This window comes from Hemiscyllium ocellatum, chromosome 4, assembly GCF_020745735.1.
Source record: "Hemiscyllium ocellatum isolate sHemOce1 chromosome 4, sHemOce1.pat.X.cur, whole genome shotgun sequence".
Classification (NCBI taxonomy): domain Eukaryota; kingdom Metazoa; phylum Chordata; class Chondrichthyes; order Orectolobiformes; family Hemiscylliidae; genus Hemiscyllium; species Hemiscyllium ocellatum.
Window position 1 is genome coordinate 28,202,318 of NC_083404.1, and position 22,229 is coordinate 28,224,546.

Genomic DNA, 22,229 nt, shown 5'->3' on the forward strand with positions numbered 1-22,229 from the left:
CTTAGATGAGCATAAAATATGTTTTAGCACCGTTTCAAAGAAGAGAAACAGGGTCATCCTGTGATCAACTTAATTAAATAATAGATTGTGGTGAATATGACATTGTTGTCTATTGGAGGAGTTGCAGATGAATTACCTTCTGCAGTTCCAATGTTAGAACAATGACTGCACTTCAGAAGTACTTCATTAGATTTTAAAATGCTTTAGGATATCCTAAGATCTTGAAAGGAACTAAATAAATGCATGTTTGTTTCCTTTCCGGGTAGGGAAATGAGAAAATAATTCATTGCATGGAGTATGAATTTTTTTATTAAACAATAAAGAACTACTTGCTTAAATGGTTTACATTACACAGTTGCAAGTACTTTCTGTTCTAATAGTCTCATTTAGCTCAAATTATTTTAGTTCCAGATATGAAGACAATAAAAAAAACTATTCTTATTTTCTCCCAAGATTTCTTCTCCATATAAACTGTGCTGCTATACACTTTTCCAGTTAGTGAGGCATTGTGAACAAAAGGTTTCCAGTATTCCAAGTGTTTTTAAAGAATGCGTGTAGGCATTGGCCAGCATCATCTTACCCTTTCTGGCACTTTATTTGCAGCATAATTGACCTTACTTAAAGGGAAATATAGTGGATTTGAGATTATAGGAGAAAAGCATTGAGAAGAAACACATGACTCATTTCACTGGCATCTTTGCTTCTGTTGTACATTTATTTCCCTTTAGCTATTTGCTATTAGATTTTTGATCTTACAGGCTTGATGGATGTGATCTTATTGAAGATGGAACAGGTTCAAGGGGTTGTAAGATCATTTCCTGTTTCTCAGATTCATGCAATTTATCACTGTTACTTCTACAAGGAATAAGTGTTGCATGTTTTTAAATTCTCATTCCTACTTTTTCAATGAATTTTTTTTTGACTTTGGATCATCAACATGACATTTGCTTCTTTAAGATTCTATGAATTTCAGGAGATCACAATTGTATCTAATATTGGTCCTCATTTTCAGCGGTCTGACTTCACAGAACTGACTTAATTTTGGGCAGAGTCAGAAGTCACATGACACCAGGTTCGTCCACAGGTTTATCTGAAATCACAAGCTTTCGGAATGCTGCTCTTTTGTTAGGTGAAATGGAAGGAAGCGCACAGGCACAAAGTTTACAGGTGGAGATGTCATTGCAAGAGAATTCTAGGTAATTAAAAGCGTCAAAAAATATAGTACAAGTGGTGTGGGTGGAGTGTTGATAGGCTGAATGACAGGTCTTTGCAGGTGATCAAAAGTGTCAAATGGTGTGGCTAAAGTCAAAAAGTGTGGTGCTGGAAAAGCACAGCTAGTCAAGCAACATCCAAAGAGCAGGAAAGTCAACATTTCGAGCATAAGCTTCTCACCAGGAGTTTACTACCTGGGAATTGGTGCCAATGAGTGTGGGAGAGAACGTAATGATCAAACAGAGGGAGTGGCTGGAAAGATTTAACTTTTTCTTTGGATTGTTTCTCTGAGAGAAGGTGTTTGGCTGTTAATGTTATACCATTGAGATTTGAAAACTCTCTGCCTAATGTCCCAATCCCAATTTCAGCTATTGGGAATTCAGAGGATAGAAATTAATCTATTAATTCTGTTGAAACTTCCTCAGAATGAACTAAATATTGTTTCTTGATTGATCAAAGTAACATCATACGTTCCCGTGGAATAATGCACCATGAAAATAGCTCAAATAATCTGGCCAATGATTAATTTGTTAATTTCTTTTTTTAATCCCTTAATTATTTGTTTTTTCTGTCCTTCATGTGAATGCCCGAAAACAAAGGTTGTTGGGTTTAAATCGTGGACTTCAATTAGATTAATTTTGTTTATTTTTGCTTTGCTAAACTGACTTATTATTAATGCATAGTTAACTTTTTTTGTTTAAACTACAAATTCAGTCTAGAGTTAATTATTCAGGGAGTCTGGGATTGCTTATCAGAAGTCTGGTTGCGAACCATTGGGATTTATGTTCAAAGTCTTTTGAAGTCTTTAACTTTAATGTATCCCTAACACAGAGGTAGGAAAGCTGATTTGATTCAGCTGTCAGTTTCCATATTCTAACAGTGAGACCTTTCATGGATTAAGTTTTTTTTTATAAAGGAAAAAACATGGATATAAAATGCAGCTCTGTGCACCTGAGCACAGATTGAACGAAACTTTGAGAGACCCACATTGGGTAAATGGTTTGCATTGAGATGACCACGGTATCTAACAACATCTAAACCAGGTTCCTCGGTCAGTGTCAAGAAATTTGCAACTCCTGTTTAATTTACATGAATGCGATAATTTTCCTGGGAGACTGAAGATTTGCCTGCCAGTTAACCAGCTTGAAAAGACAATGAAACTCGAAGTACACCCTGAACAATATTTCAGCAGCTGCTTTTGAGCAGTAGAACAGTGAGAAAAAATAATGAATATGATTGCAAGAGCTGGAACGCTGTTCCTGCCTGTTTCACTCATTATCTCAGAATTCATGGTCCAATGAAAATACTGATTAGAAAAATAGCCATTGACCAAGATACCTACAGATACTATTCCTGCTCAGGATACAAGTCATCTACCGAAGAGCTGTGATCTCAGCTTAAGAATCTGACATCTTGAGGATTCAATGAACTGTTCAACTGTGTAACTTGTCTGCACCATACCCTCTCCTTTTAAATTTCTTATCTATCTTTTAGAGCGATTTGATATTCTTTTTCTTTTGGAATTAGTAGACAATAAGCTTCTTTCTTTAACTCAAAGTCTTTGTAATTGGCTGCTTCACTGTCTAGCAAAGTATGTTTTATTCAAGTGTGGTAATAGCATACTAAAAAAGAAGCTTAGTATTTGTGACTGAGGTGGTTTAAAGATGAGAACTAATTCCTCCTCTTCACTTGATCATGCCAAATTCTAAATCTAATTAGAAAAGGCAGTTTTATGGTCCTTAAGTGGCACTTTGTTTTAAAGCATTTTTAAAAGTTGTTTCGTTCTCATTTCCCTCAGAGAAACAAAGTTGTCGTCTTAATTTTAGCCAGGTGTTTTAAAATTTGAGACCAGCCATCATGTGTAATTGGCTACACTACCTTACACTAAAATATTTTACTCTCACTCATAAATGATTTCTAATTCTTTCAAGTGGAAATTAATGTTTACTGTGTTCAGGAATACTATTGCTGCACACCAATATGACGTTACATGACCTGGTTTTATTTCGGTGAAAATATTTGGGACGTTCAGAAGTGGTGCACTGTAAAAGACTACCTCAGCCATCCTACCAACCACCATCATCACGACCAACCACCCTGTCCCCAAGTTTATTTGAAGAGTAATCCTTGTCTCTTTTTGTTTTCCCTGTATCTCTACAATATTTTAACCTTCAACTATAAATCCAGTTCTCTTGCAAAATCTGCTTTCAGGACTGTTTCCACCATCCTATCAGGCCATGTATTCCAAATCCTGTTTCAGCCAAAAAACGTTTGCTGGAATTAAGTTGCATCCCACTGCCAGAATATACTCTAGTTAGACTCCTGCAGCTAGGAAAACCTTTGACCAGGTTAAGACATGTGGTTTTAATATTACTTAGAGGGAGTTCAGACACAAAATGGCTGCTGTATTGTTTGACTTGTAAGTAGATTATGAATTGCATTTATTTTTAATTGCTTAGGTACAAGGTCAGGCCATTCAAACCTCAGATCTGTCCATTTTATTCTAATCGGTGTTCTTGATCTCAACTCCATTTACCTGCATGTGCTCCATATCCCTTGAGCTCTGAGTAGAAATCCTTTTATCTCATTCTGGAAAATTTTAATTCACCCATCATTCCTACTGCCTTTGGTGAGAGTTTACTAGGTTTCCACCCCCTTTGTGTGGGGTACAAAAGTGCTTTCCGATTTTACTCTTGAAGAGTCTTGCTCAAATATGATTTTAATTCTGTAAAAGGTAGTCTAAGAAAATTAAAACTTTTCCAAATGTTTCAGATTTTGACATACTCCCTTATAAAAAGGGATATCATTTGTAAACTCTTACAATCTTATGTGCCTGTAAGTGCTTCCTGTCTACACCTTTATTGCTTATCAGGTTTCTGTTAAAGGAAGGGTCATTGAGAGAGTACATTTGAAGAAGGAGAAAATGAATCTAGGAATCATTCTGGATAGTTTTGATTCCTTCCTATGGAGTAGTTGCCATGGTATATTGGTAGCAGAAGCAGGAATCTGATCTGTTTTGGATATTTTGGAAAACATAAGAGAAAACAAAATATAAAATCAGTTGCAAATGAAAGGTGATGGAAGAAGAAATGTATTTTACAAATTTCACTTCTGCATTACAGAGCAAGGGGATAAATGGGATCCACAGAGACAGACTGCCTTGTAATTTCTTCATTGGCGGATGTAGAATACGTTCCTGTGTATTGGCTGTAGATTAGAGCATTTCAGCCAAATCAGGTTGGTAACAATGTACTTAGAATTGTATATTAATTTCCACCATGCACAATCTCTTGATGGTTTAAGATTTTAACATTGTTTCACTGATGTGGTTCTGTTTGCCGAGATGGGAATTTGTGTTGCAACACAAATTCCCAGCTCAGCGAATAGAGCCACAACAACGAGCACCAGAGCTACAAATCTTCTCAAAACTTTGAATTGTTTCATTGAACTAACGTCACAGAATTTTGGAATTCTATGTGTTCAGAGGTGAAATACGAGCAATAGTTAGAATCTCAATTGACTGATGTTAGCCTAAGTAAATTGTAATGAATATTAATCAGAAATCATTGAGCAGTCTTTAACATTTTCACTTCTTTCAGGAAAGAACAAGCTTCAAAGTTCTTTGAACTTATTCAATGCCTAAAGTTTAGCTTTAAAACGTTTTTGAACCAACCATCTTTCAAAACTCGTGTGTTCTGTTGAGTCTATAAGTAAGTTATAGAGTAGAATCATAGAACTTGCTAGCTCCCAAGACAGAGAAAGCAAAACAGCAATTCATTAACTAATATTTTGTAATTAGCGCATTTCTAATAACCATAATTAGTACCAATTTAGGGTTATCAGAAGTGTGCTGTAGGTATTTTAGTGTATTTTAGTGAGCTAACAGAATTATTCACTCATGGGAAGAATGTGAATTCAAATGTACTTTAAAAATATTCAAACCAGCTGAGCTCCACTTAATTGAAATTAAAGTTATGCTCTGTGTCCAAAGTGGGCAGGTTTATGTTACAGTTGGAGGTTTTGCATAGCTGAGAAGATGATAATTTTGCATAAATATTGTGTTTTAAGCCTGTTGTCATGTAATGCTGATTAGCTTTTTACTTATAATAATATAATTGCATATTCTTTTCAGCTGGTCTGGTTGGCCTCCAATTTATAATGTTTTATACAATACAAGAATAGGCTTTTCAGATCACCAAGCCTGTGCCGATTCCTAATTCTTATTTAGAACCGCTACTTATTGCTGATATGTGGTTTCTATCCCTCTTTGCCTCCTTTCACTTGTCTATCAAGATACATCTTAAACATGCCTGCTTCCACCACCACCAATGGCAATGCATTCCAGGCAGCCACCGTCCTCTATGTGAAATATTTTCCCCACACTTCTCCCCTAAACCACCTTTCTCTCACCTTGAACATGTACTGTCTTGTAGTAGATGTTTCCATCCTGAGAAAAAGCTTCCAACTCTCCACTCTATCTATGCCCTTCATAATTTTGTAGGCCTCTTTCAGTTTGCCCTTCAGCCTCCGTCTTTTCAGTGAAAACAATCTGGGTTTATTCAACCTCTCCTCATAACTAAAATCCTTGAGACTAGGCAATTTCCTGGTAAACCTCCTCTGCACCTTCTCCAAAACATTCACGTTCATCTGGTCATGGGGGGGAAAAGAACTGCATGCAATATTCCAAACATGGCCTGACTAATGTTTTGTACAGCTGTAACATAGCGTGCCAACTTTTATATTTGATGCCCCAGCCAATGAAAGAAAGTGTGTTGTATACTGCCTTGACCACCTTATTCACTTGTGTTGCCACTTTCAGGGATCTGTGGACTTGGGCACCCAGATCCCTCTGTCAACACTCCTAAGTTCTGCCATTTATTTTGTAGTTTGCACCAGAATTTAATTTTCCAAAATGCATTTTATATCTGTAATCTGGCAGTTGTAACGTGACGAATCTTGTCCTTCCATTTTCTATCTATCTAATCATCTAATCTCGACAATCCTTTAGCCACTTAAGATTGTTAGATAAAACGTTTTTTCTTACCAAATTCAACAAACTGACCAATCTGCGTAATGCCTTCTGTTAAGTATTTATCTTTTAGTGTCAATCAGTTTAAATAGGCAAGGCAAACAATCCAAGCTGTTACCTTTTTTTACAAGTGACAGAAGTTAACTTCAAATTCTTGGCTTTTGTTCTCTCAGTGAAAATTGTGGGATGTGACAGTGATGAATTTCTTTATATAGACACAATATTGGTTCTCTTCTAGGTCATTCGCCTCTGAGTTCTCTCACTTGCACGTTGTCATATCTGGAGTGGTGCTAGTTCCTTTGATGTTTCCACATGTTCTGGGAAACTGAACTTTTGCAAGCAAGCGCTGCATCTAACTACCTTCCAATATTTTTGGCCTGACTTCTTAAAGTTAAGGTCTTGCTCTTAAATGTTTTCTTAGCTTGGAAGACTTTTCTCATAAACTCCTTCATTTCTTTAATCTTTTAAAGCCTTCTCCGGAAATATCTACGCATCTCTGAACTCTTTAAACTTATTGCTTGTCCTTATGCTCTCATTCTGTGAATCGTTTTTGTATAAAAACATAAATATTTATACATCTAATTCCAGAAGATAAAACCTGTTTTTCAATCTCATCAGATATGTGCCAGATCAAGTCATGTATGTTATTGCAATAATCAATTTTTAACTGTCAGTCACCTTAAAGACGTACAACAGAAGGTTTTTGAGTCAATTTTCATTATTAAGCAGAGAAAATAGACTGGCGGCAGCTGGTATCTCTTTTTGCTTTACGTTTTAAACAATAATAGATAAAATGTGGATAAGTGTTGCATTCTTTTGCATTCCACCCACTCTTGCTTATCTTCTGCAGGCAGCATACTCTCTCTTATCTTTAGGCAAGTGGCCTTGACATCTGTGGTCGCAAGCTGTGGTTGAACCTTACCAGCTGTGGTTCTGCCCTCAGATTGCTGTGTGAACCGCTCACAAGTTTCCTTGATTCTTTTTCTGTTTGCTCAGAGTTCAAAAGAATTTTTGCTAATCCCACATTTTAAACAGTGGTCCCACTGCTAATTATCTGCAAAGAGTCACATATGTAAATATATGTGACTTTCTGGACTTTGTGTTCAAAACCAAAGAGTGTATTCATGATTTAAGGCTCAGTAATTAGTTTTATTTCATTTTAATTAGCTTAGAAAATGTCTAAAAACTGCCCTCACTGAAAGATTCCAGACACTGATCAAGAAAAGCTAGAAATTAACTTTGAATGCAGCATTTTAAAGGAATGAGAGATGAAGCAACAAGTCCATGGTTTAGGGATAAAGCTGTCAAGTTCAGGACCAAGACGGTTTTAGTCTCTGTTACCAGTAATGGAGGGGAATGAGGTAGGGAATGCTCAGGTATACTGGGCACTTGACCTTTTGTGCACAATTTAACAATGTAGGAAGAAACATGGACAGATGTCTGGTGCAGTGGACCACTTAATCCATCATGGTCATGGGAATAAAAGAGTAGCTGTCATGTTCAATTGCAGTTTCTGGCTTTAACCTATATCCTATACTTACAGAACTCCGTGTTTATTTTTAAAATGCAATGATGACTTTTGTTCCTGCTGCCCACTGGATGAGGGAAAAAATGCTATTAATAGTTTGACCAACTACTTTAGATCCTTGCCTTCTGATTAGTTTGTTCCTTTGTTTCCATCTCTACTAAAATGTAGGGTTTTTTTCCTATCGATTTTCACTATGCCTGTCCATCCCCCACCCCACCATTGTTTCAGTACACCTCAATTAAATCTCATGTTAGCCTCCCAAGTTCTAAAGAAAATGATCCATTTAGACTTTACTGATGGCTAAAATTCTCCATTCCAAGTAAAATCTTTGTACCCCGAACATCTACACCCTCCCTTCAAGTGATTGCATCTTCCCTGTATTGTGATGCCTAACTTTCATTGAATTTGCAAACTATGTAGTCAGCCCCCTTTTATATATGGGAAAGCAAATCTTAGCAGGACTTATAAACTTAATGGTAAGGTCCTAGGGAGTGTTGCTGAACAAAGAAACCTTGGAGTGCAGGTTCATAGCTCCTTGTAAGTGGAGTCGCAGGTAGATAGGATAATGAAGGTGGTGTTTGGTACGCTTTCCTTTATTGGTCCGAGTATTGAGTACAGGAGTTGGGAGTTGCGGCTGTACAGGTCATTGGTTAGGCCACTGTTGGAATGTTGCATGCAATTCTGATCTCCTTCCTATCGGAAAGATGTTGTGAAACTTGAAAGGGTTCAGAAAAGATTTACAAAAGGTGTTGCCAGGATTGGAGGATTTGAGCTATAGGGAGAGGCTGAACAGGCTGGGGCTGTTTTCCCTGGAGTGTCAGAGGCTGAGGAGTGACCTTATAGAGATTTACAAAATTATGAGGGGCATGGATAGGGTAAAGAGGCAAAGTCTTTTCCCTGGGGTCGGGGAGTCCAAAACTAGAGGGCATAGGTTTAGGGTGAGAGGGGAAAGATATAAAGGAGACCTAAATGGGCAACGTTTTCACACCAAGGGTGGTATGTGTATGGAATGAGCTGTCAGAGGATGTGGTGGAGGCTGGTACAATTGCAACATTTAAGAGGCATTTGGATGGGTATATGAATAGGAAGGGTTTGGAGGGATATGGGCCAGGTGTTGGCAGGTGGGACTAGATTGGGTTGGGATGTCTGGTAGGCATGGATGGATTGGACCGAAGGGTCTGTTTCCATGCTGTGCATCTCTATGACTCTATGTATCTATGTCAAAGTTGTTATATGCTGTGGAAGTTCAGTAATCCAGTACAGATCTGTGGAGAACCCCCATTGAAAACTATCTTCCAGTCACATGTACACCTGTGGACCTATAAAAGGTTTGTTTCCTTCCACTGAACCAATTCTGAATCCAACTTGTTACTTTCCCTTCGATTCCATGAGCTATTAATTTCGATTGAATACTTTTAACGTGCAGTTCTTATTCACAAGCTTTTCATGCACTTACCTCTCAGTCTTACTCATGTCCTGTATTGAGACCAGCTGCTGCTTAAGCTCCAAAACCTGAGCTCCTCCAGGTGAAGGTTTGTCCTGGAACAAAGAATGTCCAGAACCTGAAAAACACCGTGCAGGCTCATGTAAAATAAACCAAAAACTCTGTCGGGGATCTGAAACAAAAACAGAAAGTTCTTCAGAATGTTTGGGTTTTGAAGAAGAGTCACTGAACTGAAACTGTTTTTTCTCCACAAGTGCTGCCAGGCCTGCTGATTTTCTCCAGCAATTTCTGTTTTTGATCTTGCATGTCCAACTTGGCACAGAAGGAGTTTCTTGAGTTGGAGGTGCCCTGTCAGGCCTCGATTTGTTAGTCTAATTAAACTTGAGAAATAACCTGAAGACTGACTGAAGGCAACTGGCTGTCACCAGTTTGCATCACAGTACTTGGGTCTTTTTAATCTCTTTTTAATCTTAGACTCGTGCTATCTGGCCTCATCTGCTGTTGTGCTTCACTCTCAAACTCCTTCAGATCTGCACTGTTTGCCTCCAAGCTCGGCTGTCTTATGATATCAATTTTTTGATCTTTGTTGTTTATTTTGTGTTTTGTTATTTATTTTTCCCCTTATTTTTAATATCCCCACTTTTTGTCTCTGTTCACGTTCTTGATGTTGAGGTAGTGTTGATGAGTGTCAGTTGAGAACCGAATTGTTAAGAAGGAGATCACTTAGCCTATCCTGTCAGTGCTGTTTCTTTGCATTATTAATACATTTGTTTTAAGTGGCCACTTCCCTTTATTGAATGCATTTCTGTAACTTCATTAATCAATAACTTTAGAATTTGGAGAATTTTTCAACGACGGAAGATATTATGGAGTGTTTTGATAGGTGTTTACGATCATGTAGGGAAGATAGGTTGAGAACAAGTGAGTTTGTTCTCTCTCTTGCGCTCTCTCTCGCACACTCTTGCACTCCCATTCTCTCTCTCTCTCCGTCATGCACACTTGCTTGCGTGCACTCCCATTCGCACATTCTCTCTCACACTCCCATTCACGCACACATTCAGACTCTCTTTTTCTTTCTCTTGCACTCACACACTCACATGTTTCCAGGAGGTAGAATTAGCGTATATCCTTGTTCACTAGTATTACTTTCTCAGGCTCCTTACACTGTTGTTTTCCTGTGTTCCTTTGTGCAGAAGGTTCTTTCAAGTTGGTTTCTTCTGAGCAAAGATCTTCAAGGCATAGATGTCACTGTTATGTGAAGAGATGACGTGCAAACGATTTAAGACAACAATGGCTTTTCTTGAATTTGTATTTTTGTCTTGAACTGTTGAATATATCAACAGAAAGTAGTTTTGCAGTGTTGACAATTTTCCAGGATCCATTTATTGTTTTAAAAGAAGTTATTTTCCTTTAATGATATAAAATATACAACAATATATTCTATATTTAAATATTAAATCAAGGAAACAAGTAATACAGTCTTTTTCTGCACCAATACTGTATAATTGCAAGCCTTTTGCTTTATGAATAGCATATCTTCTACCTTTTGTGTTATACTATAGGACAAATATGTATGATTTACAGTGATTGACCTGACATGTTGGCAAATAGTCTTTCCTTTTTGGAAGCTTGTTCTTGCAGCTTGTTCAGTTTGTTTTCTCTAAGATGGTGTCAAATTGAGGTAAAATGATAAAGGAAGCATAATAAGGTAGAGTGAACATGGAGACAATATGTTCTGCAACTGTAATCGATAACACTAATACTGTCTGTTTTTAGTCACTATTCTCTATTATTTGGAATTTTAGATGACCTTTGGACTTTCTGACAAATCTACAACTCAGCTGATTATATCCTGGATATTTTCAAATCCAGCTATAAAATGAATCCAATATCCTCAAACCTTACAATAGCTGATTTTTACATGTTGTAACTGCTTTCTAACTATTATCTTTTATAATGAGCTAATTCAGTTTGAGTAGCTTCACTTGCACTTCATTGTATATGTGAACATTTGAATTAAGTTAATTTTAAACCATCAAATATTTGACTGAATTAATTTATGTTCAAGCTATGAACACAAGTTTAATGAAGCAACAGCTTTTATTTATAAATTGCAAAGAATAGAGCTAAAGCGGTTGCAGCAATCTTCATCCAGGAGTGCTGACTCGATTATCCATTTCGACTTCCTCCAGTGGTCCCCAGCATCTCAGATAGGAGTCTTCAGCCAATTCATTTCACTGCAAGTGATATCAAGAAACAATTGGAGGCACTGGAGACTGCAAAGGTTATGGGCCCTGACTACATTCTGGCAATAGTGCTGAATGCTTGTGTGCCAGAACTTGCTGCTCCCTTAACCAAGCTCTTCTAATACAGTTACAATACTGGCAACTATTCGGCATTGTGGAAATTGTCCAGGTATTTGTTCCATTCACAAAAAGCAGAACAAATCCAACCTGGACAATTACTGCTTCATCAGTCTACTCCTCATCATTAGCAAAGTGATGGAAGGTGTCAGCAGTGCTATGAAGGACCACCTTTCTCAGCAGTAACCTGATGAGTGACTCACCGTTTAGGCTCTGCCAAGGCCACTCAGTTCCTGACCTCATTGCAGCCGTGGTTTCAAACATGGACAAAAGAGCTGAATTCCAGAAGTGAGGTCAGAACTGGGTGTACCTCGGTTGCAAGTTGAAACTGGTCATGTTTTAACTTGTAAATTGTGCTGAAAACCAAACTTAAGTGGTGACTGACCCAGAGCTGTGACCAATAAAGCACGTTGCACTTTTGCTCTTAAAAACATAGATCACATGAATTACATATCAACTTAAGATTCTGCACTGAGTCACAAAATACAACTCTCCTGTCTTAACATAAGTATATCCTCCAATTTACTGGAAAATTGCTATTTGGTGAATTGTGTATGAGAGAAATGTGGCATCATGTCGTCCAGTATTATCACATTTAAACCTTAAGTTATGTGTAAAATATTAGAGGTAAACTGCTTTAAAAATGGCTAGTTTCTAATGAAACTGTGTATCCTGCATTGCAGTGACTTTTCCTCATGGCCCACAGCAGCACCCTAGCAGTTCCATTATTATTCTTGGCATTGAAGATCTTCAGATGTGGAGCTGAAGGTATGTGATATCCTTGCATGGAGTAGTTCAATATTGGCCTTGTATGTCCTATTCATAGCATCCTTATATACTCTGGAAGTAAACTCAGGACAAAGATGGACAACATCGGACAAGTCACGTGTATACATTTGATTTGGTTCAGTTGTAATGTTGCCAAGAACTCCTGTACGACATACCAAAGCTAACACCTCTTCTGTTTTTATCATTTACTTTGATGGTTTGAGCCATTGTTTATATCACAAATCAGAACTTGCCCCTCTTACCTGAGTGCAAGCTGAAAACTCATTCACAAGTATAAGTACATGAAGTGTTTGGAAAAACTCAATGGACAGGCTGGATCTGTAGAAAGAAAGAGTTAATGCTTTAGGTTGATTATCTTTTATTACTCCTTGCAAAGAATAAAAATTTGAGGAAGGGGATAGGAAAAACAAAGAATTTCTGGAATGGAGCAGAGATTAAATAACAAGTTGTCATATGAAAACAGCAAAAGAGAGTGGGAATGGATATTATGAAGAAATGTTGTTTTCAAAGTGAGATTTGAATTTCTACACTTAAAAAAAATCCTGAAACAATGTGAAGTCATAAATGTAGAAACAAGACTGATCCAATCAAAACAAAAAAAACAGAAACAAAAGGAAGCAGAAGTAATGACCTAAAGTTATTGAACTCAGTGTTGAGTCCATAAGCCTATAGAATGCTGAGCCAGAATGTAAGGTCTTGTTATTCAAGCTTGTTTTGAATTTCAGTGGAAATAAGTGAGAGCAAGATGGCAAATTAAAATGACAAGCAACCAGAAACCCGAGGTGTTCTACAAAACACTTAACCTGATTCTGCACTTGGACTCCCCAGTGTTGAGGGGATTGTAAATAGGCAATGAGTATAGTTGCTAATGGAGAGAAGTACAAGTAATTTTTCAATTGGAAAGTGTGTTTGGGGCTTGGACAGTGAAAGAGATAAAAGCAGATGTTCAATGTGTTGCATTTGCATGGAAAGATGCTGTTGAGAATTGAAAGGTGTTCAGCTGACTAAGTATTGGACCGTCAGAAGGAGATATTCCTTTGCAATATTCAATGGGGAGGGCAGGGTTGTTTTGTGCTAGAGCTGGTGGAAAAATGAAAGGATAAACTCTTGACTGTGGAGGCTGGTGAGTTGAAGGTGAGGGCACTGGAACTCCCAGCATGGTTGGAAGGAGGAGGAGGAGGAGTGGGGATAAGGTTTGTGAAATGGGCGGAGGATGTTGTCAATCACGTAGATGGGAATCCTTAGTTGAAGAATAAAGAAGACATTTTGGTTGTACTGATATGGAAGATTGCATCATTGGGAGTATGGAATTGAGTACTAACAGGAAGCAATTTGTGAGGACGTCTAGTTGAGGTGGCTGTGGGAGTCTGTGCTTTGTAGTGAACTTCAACGGGTAGCCAGTCTCAAGAAACAATGATCCACAAGTTGCTGAAGGGAAGGAAAATGTCAGTGGACCAGCTGAAGATGAGGGAGAGCTGAAAATTGGAAACAATCAGTAAGATGTTCTTGATTATGGTGGGAGAGCAGGATGGGCATTATTACAATTTGCACTGTACCAGTTTAAAATAAAAAGGGAGGGGGACTTGAGTAGGATGAAAAGAATTAATGTTTCCCACAAAAAAGGCAAGCATGGCCAGGATCCAGATGATATCAAAGTGCTGGAGTAACTCTGTAAGTCTTGTAGCACATGTGAAGAAAGAGGCTTCAGCTTTGAAGCAGAAGTTGAGCAGAGTGAGAACAAGCTCAACGAGGTAGTGTGGAGGACGGCCTGGGCTCCTGATCAAAATAAGATGGAAATCCTCAACACTGTTCTATTGGAGCTGGCACCAGAGAGGATTGGATGCACAGTGACAAGGAGGCAGTTATGGCTAGGAAACTGTTGAAATGACAGAGGGCAGCGAAAGAGTTGGGGATGTAGATTAGATTACTTAGTGTGGAAACAGGCCCATCAGCCCAACAAGCCCACACCAACCCTCCGAAGGGCAACCCACCCAGACCCATTCGTCTACATTTACCCCTTCACTTAACACTACGGGGAATTTAGCATGGCCAATTCACCTGACCTGCGCATTTTCGGACTGTGGGAGGAAACCGGAGCACTGGAGGAAACCCACGCACACACTGTGTGGAGAATGTGCAAACTCCACACAGACAGTTGCCTGAGGCGGGAATTGAATCCGGGTCTCTGGCGCTGGGAGGCAGCAGTGCTTGCCACTGTGCCACCCGAAAGCTTGAGGGTTGGATAACAAATGAGTACAGGGATTAAAGGTGACAGCATGTCTCTGGGGAGAAGGGGAAGGAGGCAACAAAGAAGCCATTGTGTGATCATAGTGAGCAAAGAGGTTTTGTGGAGGAGAGAAGAGATGCAACATTGGGGGAAGAGGTTGAGGTAGTATTGCTGGGTGAGGAGGAGGAGAGGAAGGAGGTAGGTTTTGTGGGCTAGATAAAGAGATTGTAACTAGCACTGATGTGGAGGAGGATTTCCATGAATGTATACATGATTTTTTTTTTCAAATCAGCATGTAAGGAAGCAACCATATAACAGTGTGTTCAAGACTGGGTACTGTGTAACAAGAGAATTAATTACAATCTTGTGGTGAGTCCCTTTGGGAAGAGCAGCTGTAATATGATGAAGATAAAGAGTGAAGGAGTCACATCTGAAATTAGGATCCTGAATCCAAATAAAGGGAGTTATGTAGGTATGAAGTGTGAATTGGAAAGAATGGTTTTGGGAATCTACTGAAGGGATTGAATGTGAAAAGGCTCATGTTTAGAGAATATGTACATGACGAACAACAGTTTTTATTCTTGTACAAAAGAAAGAGGAGATTGAGTCAATCATGCCTTAGTACAGAAAATAGGCATACTATTGCATCCAAAGAAGAGACATATAAAATGCCAGAAAAAGTAACAAGACTAAGGATTTGGAGCATTTTAAAATTCAACATAAGGGGACAGAAGTTTGATAAGAAAGGGGAGGAAGAATAGTATAGTTGTCAAATAGCAGGAAACATAGACATGGAATAGAAGAAAATATTTGTATAAATATGTGAATAGAGAAAGATTAGTAAAACAAATGGCTTCTGACTGTAAGAGACTAACAAGGAAATTTAATTGAGGACCAAAATGGCAGAAGAATTGAACGCATACTTTGGTTCTGTCTTCACAAAAGAGGGCACAAGTTGGCTCCTGAAGGTAATTTGCTGAGGGGCGGAATTGGAGGAATTCAGCATTTGCATGTCCAGAAACTGAAAAGATCTTAAAAACTGGGGGTATTTTTGAAAGCATATCAGAACAGATCTTTCGGTATGGCATTGAGGCCTTTGGAAGAGGACTTTGCTTGGCCTGAAATGACCTTTAAATTAAATTAGTTTTTAGCCAAAGGCTTGACCTCCATATTGCTACAGATTTGTTTGGATCCATTTGGTGCCTTTGGAGTAAAACATCCCCTCTGTCTGTTTGGACCAAGCAAAGTATTTTCCTAAAAGAGCCTGAATGGACCTAAGTGGCTAGTGTAGCAACAAATGGAGACAGAGAATAATAAGTGTGGAGACAAAGGGGAACAAAATTTACAGGTAGTATCAGGTTTTCAAAAAAGAAATGGTGAATCCATACTCTAACGGACTAGCATACAGAGTTAAATGAATATTTTGCTTTTGGTTGTGATATGATTAGTAAAAGATTTTAGGGCACAAGGTAAGAATATCTGAAATTCAGAAATATCCTTCATCTGAAAAACAGTTGGTCCCAAGATTTTCTAATGCAAAGGATTCCTGACCTGTTATGAATTGTTGAAATTTCATTTGTTTAATTCACTGTCGCTCCAATTTCAGGACTCCCTATCTTGAACATGTCCTGCTGTTCTCCCGGGATTTTCACTTTGTCTGTTTAACCTTTTTTGACCTTCACTTCTGATTAATTTGGCCCTTCCTCTTTTTTTTCCCAATAATATGAGATACATCAGATTTTCACTGTTCCTCAGTTCCCAAGAAAAGTCATCTTGGACTCGAAACATTAACTCTGTTTCTACCTTCATGGATGCTGCAGGATCTGATGAGTTTCTCCTGCACTTGGTTTCAATGTTACTGAAATAAAAGTATTCATGTTCAGATGTATACTTCTTTTGAATGGCTCTTGCTCACTGTCATGTGAAAAGATTGTTTCCCCTTGTGGAGTGTCTGGAACTAGAGGATATCATTTCAGATTAAGGGATTGCCCATTTAAGACGGATGAAGAGCAATTTCCTCTGAGGGTAGCTAGTCTTTAATGCCAAAGGCTGTTGAGGCTGACTTCTTGAATACATTCAAAGCTGAGGTAGACTGATTGTTTAATCAGTAAAGGAATTAAGAGTTACAGGGCAAAGGAGAGAAAGTAGAGTTGAGGATTTTCCGATCAGCTATAATCTCATTGATTGGAGGAGCAGACGATGTGCTGAATAGCCTACTTCTGCTCCTATGTCTCATGGCTTTATTGATTTCCACTGTTTATACTTATGCGGATTTGTATATTTTGCCATGCTGTTCAATACAAACTGCATGTTTTATCTACAGCTAGAATTGCCTTTTTTCATCTTTAGAATGTTGCTATATTTGCACTTCTTCTGTATATCTCTCTTATTACAAAAATTTAATACCCACTTAGAGCCATAGAGTCATAGAGATGTACAGCATGGAAACAGACCCTTCGGTCCAACCCATCCATGCCGACCAAATATCCCAACTCAATCTAGTCCCACCTGCCAGCATCTGGCCCATATCCCTCCAAACCCTTCCTATTCGGTATACCCATCCAAATGCCTCTTAAATGTTGCAATTGTACCAGCCTCTACTACTTCCTTTGGCAGCTCATTCCATACACGTACCACCCTCTGTGTGAAAACGTTGCCCCATAGGTCTCTTTTATATCATTCCCCTGTCACCCTAAACCTATGCCCTCTAGTTCTGGACTCCCCGACCCCAGGGAAGAGACTTTGCCTATTTACCCTCTCCATGCCCCTCATAGTTTTGTAAACTTCTATAAGGTCACCCCTCAGCCTCCGACGCTCCAGGGAAAATAGCCCCAGCCTGTTCAGCTTCTCCCTATAGTTCAAATCCTCCAACCCTGGCAACATCCTTGTAGATCTTTTCTGAACCCTTTCAAGTTTCACAACATATTTCCGATAGGAAGGAGACCAGAACTGCACACAATATTCTAACAGTGACCTAACCAATGTCCTGTACAGCAGCAACATGACCGCCCAACTCCTGTACTCAATACTCTGACCAATAAAGGAAAGCATACCAACACTGCTTTCACTATCCTGTCTACTTGTGACTCCACTTTCAAGGAGCTATGAGCATGCACTCCAAGGTCTCTTTGTTCAGCAGAGATGGGACCTTCCTATTAAGTTTATAAATCCTGCTAAGATTTGCTTTCCCAAAATGCAGCACCTCGCATTTATCTGAATTAAACTCCATCTGCCACTTCTCAGCCCATTGGCTCATCTGTTCAAGATCCTGTTATAATCTGAGGTAACCCTCTTCGCTGTCCACTACACCTCCAATTTTGGTGTCATATGCAAACTTACTAACTGTACCTCTTATGCTCGCATCCAAATCATTTATGTAAGTGACAAAAAGTAGAGGACCCAACACTGATCCTTGTGGCACTCCACTGGTTACAGGCCTCCAGTCTGAAAAACAACCTTCCACGACCACCCTCTGTCTTCTACCTTTGAGCCAGTTCTGTATCCAAATGGCTAGTTTTCCCTGTATTCCATGAGAATCTAATCAGTCTCCCATGGGGAACCTTGTTGAACACCTGACTGAAGTCCATATAGATCACATCTACTGCTCTGCCCTCATCAATCCTCTTGTTATTTCTTCAAAAAACTCAATTAAGTCTGTGAGACATGATTTCCCATGCACAAAGCCATGTTGACAAAATAGCTCAGTTAGGAGAGTGTTAGACTGAGGATCTAAAGGTCCCTGGTTCAATCCCTGGTTTTGACAGATTACCCAATTGAAATGACTTCTGTTTTTCAACCTATAATGATAGTTCCCAAACAGAGTACAACTTTAACTGTTCCTTGAATCTTTCTTCCTGTTTTTTTTTCTTGTTGTAACATGTTGTGACTCAAAGCTGACACACATTTTCATTGTAATGAACCCTTTAAAAACAAATTGTTGTTGCCTTTGTTTTTTTTAAATTTACTGATTACAATTAAACTTTCGTTTGGTGCCAGTTGTAGTTGCAGGGATAACTTAGGATCTTTTGGGTCATGGTATATCTCAGCTGTAAGATCTGAGTTGTATATCTGCTTAATGGATATGGATCTCATTTTTGAATAGTCCTCTTGCATTTTGAAAATATGTTTGCTGGAATTAATAATGCTGACTGGGTAGCTCAAATAATTGGATACACTTCGGGCCACTACAGTGCAGTACACTAGGTTTACTTATGAGACACCAGTAATCAAAAGTTTTAAGGTACTGGCTGGGAAAGCTACAGTTAATGTTGATAACTTCTTGTTTTGCTTTCTTTGAAAGCAAGTGCCGCTGGCTTTTTCTAGTATCTGTAATAGGGCAACATGTTTTTTAAATATTAAAAATATATAAAAACCCATTTAAAGGCACCTCACTGGCACTCGGAAAATAATTGCTTTTATGGACAAGAAACTTGGAAGGGTGTCTTACAGTTATGTTGCCAAAAACTTTTAAAAAGCATTTTCACAGGTGCTACCTGTGTCCTTGGAGCATAGAAAAAGATTGACTAGCATGTTGCCAGGTTAGAGGGATTGAGCTATGGGGGAGGCTGAATAGGCTGGGGCTATTTTCTCTGCAGCATGGAGGCTGAGGGGTGACTTTATCGAGGTTTATAAAAACCAGGGGGGGCAGGGCTGGGGTAAATAGTGAAGATCTTTTCCCTAGGGTAGGGGAGTCCAAAACTAGAGGGTTCGGTTTAGGGTGAGAGGGGCAACCTTTTCCTGCAGAGGGTGTACATATATGGAATGAGCTGCCAGAGGAACTGGTGAAGGCTTGTACAATTGCAATAATTATAACATGTGTATGAATAGGAAAGATTGAGAGGGCTACGGCTCAAATGCTGGCAAATGGGACTAGACTAATTTGGGAAATCTGCTGGGCATGGATGAGTTGGACCAAAATATCTGTTTCCATGCTGTTCATCTCTATGACTATGATTCTATAATTCTCTCTGGTTTAATTCTATATCTTTTTGGTTTTACTCTGGGCAAAGAGTCTAGGTGATTAAAAATATTACCATTAATATAATACTGCAGAGTACTTGAAAATAATACTGATGTGTCATCAGATGCTTTGGACAGCATTTTCATTTTATAGAAAGGCTCCGGTTCAATTCTTTCAATCCTTTACGTGAACTATCCCTTAAAACATTTCCTTGTTTAATTTGTCGGGTTTCATGCATTCCCCTGTTTTTAAAAAAAACTGTTAGCTATTCTGATAAAGCACAGTGTGCCTGAAGCACCACCTTTTGCCTCTACATGCATTGTCTGTTTTTCCACACTTTGTTTTTGGTTCATATTCCTAGTATCTGTAATACTTTGCTATTTTGTTAATCAGCTGTATAAGTATGCTAAATGTTCAGATGTCTGCTTTTAATAATGAACTATTTATTGATGTTGTAAGAGAAGTTGTTGACTTTTCTTATTTCATCTTTGGTTAGAGAGTACTATTTGATCTTTTTACCAATGACTTATTGTGATTGATTGTAAATTCCAAAATGTGGCAGCCAGACTTGCTCTCTGATAGTTTGGAAAGAAATTTGCAAAGTAGCACAAACAGTGGTTTGTCTTTTAGTATCCACTTTGCTCTGTTTTGACTCGTGTCTTGAAATCAGAAGATATGTATTCAAATTTTAGTCCTTATGCTCCAGCACTACTGAGTTAATGTTGTCTTTTTGGATGGACATAAATATTTTCAGGTGAATGTAAAAGCTCTCATGATATTTGAAGAAAAGCAAGGAGTTATCCTATACCCCTTGGCCTTCTCTGGGGGTAGTACAGAAAATATATCATTTTGCCCTTCTGTAGATGGAGGAAAGGAATACTCTATTTTGTAAATTTTGGTCAGGTATTTACCTTTGCCTATTAAGTTGACAATTCCCAGACGAAATTACTTGCAGAGCACAGGAAATACCCACGATAACCTGTGAACCTGATGTACTGTTCATACAGTTGTCCATGTTGGTGCCCTTGCTTAGTCTGTGAATATATTAAGGGTCTTTGAGAACCCTTCTCAAATTGCTGAAATGGTCCAGATCAGCATCACTGCTCAGCTTTCTTTGGCATACTAGAGCTGATTTTATTCCTCTGCAATGGAAAATGTCGAGAAAACACATAGTACCAAATGTAATATTACATTTCACTAGACTGCAGTTTTCATTATTTTTAAACTAATTTAATCTACCTTGATCTTCTGAAGAATTTTATTTATTATCAAAGATCAACTACAAATATCCCAACAGAAAATTGAACTCTAAATAAAAAGCCAAGTCTAAGAAAAGAATAGTCTAGAAGGGATTTTAATAGAAGGGATTCATTATCTCTCCAATTAACTGGAAACTGAATGAGTTAATTGGACTTTAAAACAATTAGCCAATAAATCCTGGCCAACTTGAAAATTATATTTAATGCAGAACATTGTTATAAAAATGTGATTTGGATATGTACATGTCAAACTGACACACTGCAAAATATTTTAAAATTATTGCCAACACATGTACATGCTAAATATGTTTATCATTTGCATAACTGTTTGCCCCCATTAATATTGCTTAAACTTATCATCTATGATGCATGTAATTTTATTCTCCTGTGTAAAGTTCATTGTTGTTGGAAAGGGAGAAGACCAAATAATTTTTGCATTTGATGGATTTAACAATGTGAAATTCATGGTCATTAACAGTTTCCTTTGTATACTCAAATCACTGGAAAGTCTGAGTAGACTGGTATTGAAACAACACTATACATAATGAAATTCTAATGAGACCTAGTACTTAACATTCTCTCCTTACTTTTGCAGAAGTATCATGTTGTTATCAAGCAAGAGAGTATCCAATTTGCAGAGACGCTTGTGATCAGGTATAACCTTTAAATTTTTTTAGTATTGATGAGATGAGTTTTTGAAGACCCTAATTTATGCAATTGCAATTGAAATATTGGATAGATGATTATCAATTGGTTTTCTCTTCTGTGCTGCTGTTTTCTCGCCTTGCTTATATTTCTGCCTCTGGTTGTTCCTTACCCTCCTGAAATGCATAATGTTATAAGGCATGAGGTTACATTTCTGGGGCACACTCTGCTGGTAGCAGATCATGATCAATCTGATGACCTCAAATTCACTTACTAACCTCTGCATTAGAAACGCCTTATTTTTTCCAAAGACACTCAGCTCTCTTTGAGAGAAAAATGTGACCTCATAATTAGGTTATTTTAAATAGGTGACTCCTTATTGTTGAACAGTATGCCTAGTTCTATATCCGCTCATAAGAGAAAACATCCTCTCTGCATCTACCAAATGAAACCCTTCAGAATCTTGGGTTTCAATCAAGTCACCACTTACTCTACTGAACACAAAAGTGGATACACACCTTTGCAACACAACCTTTCCTCCTGAGCCATCTCATCCATTCCAAGTTTAAGTCTAGTAACCCTTCTCTGAACTGTTCTCATCTTATTTACATTCTTCCTTAAATAAGGAAACCAATACTGTATGCAGTACGCCTGATGTGGCCTGGTAATGTGTGTATTAAGACTTGGAAAATTACCATGAAAGCTGCGCCAGTCACAAGAAAACTCGACTGGTTCAGTCGTGTCATAGTCATGCAGAATGGAAACAGACCTTT

At 38.3% G+C, this 22,229-nt stretch overlaps 1 protein-coding gene and 1 non-coding gene across 2 annotated transcripts in view; both read left to right on the top strand.

Moving 5' to 3' along the window:
- Positions 1-22,229, top strand: part of reck (reversion-inducing-cysteine-rich protein with kazal motifs) — a 177,087-nt gene that overhangs the window by 10,102 nt on the left and 144,756 nt on the right. Inside the window, exons 4-6 of the mRNA XM_060824192.1 lie at positions 4,335-4,449; positions 12,260-12,344; positions 21,407-21,465. Coding sequence (XP_060680175.1) covers positions 12,272-12,344; positions 21,407-21,465 — 132 coding nt within the window. The 5' untranslated portion in view covers positions 4,335-4,449; positions 12,260-12,271. The remainder of the gene's footprint in view (positions 1-4,334; positions 4,450-12,259; positions 12,345-21,406; positions 21,466-22,229) is intronic.
- Positions 18,283-18,355, top strand: trnal-gag (transfer RNA leucine (anticodon GAG)). Its single transcript has one exon. It is a non-coding gene; the product is annotated as a tRNA-Leu (tRNA).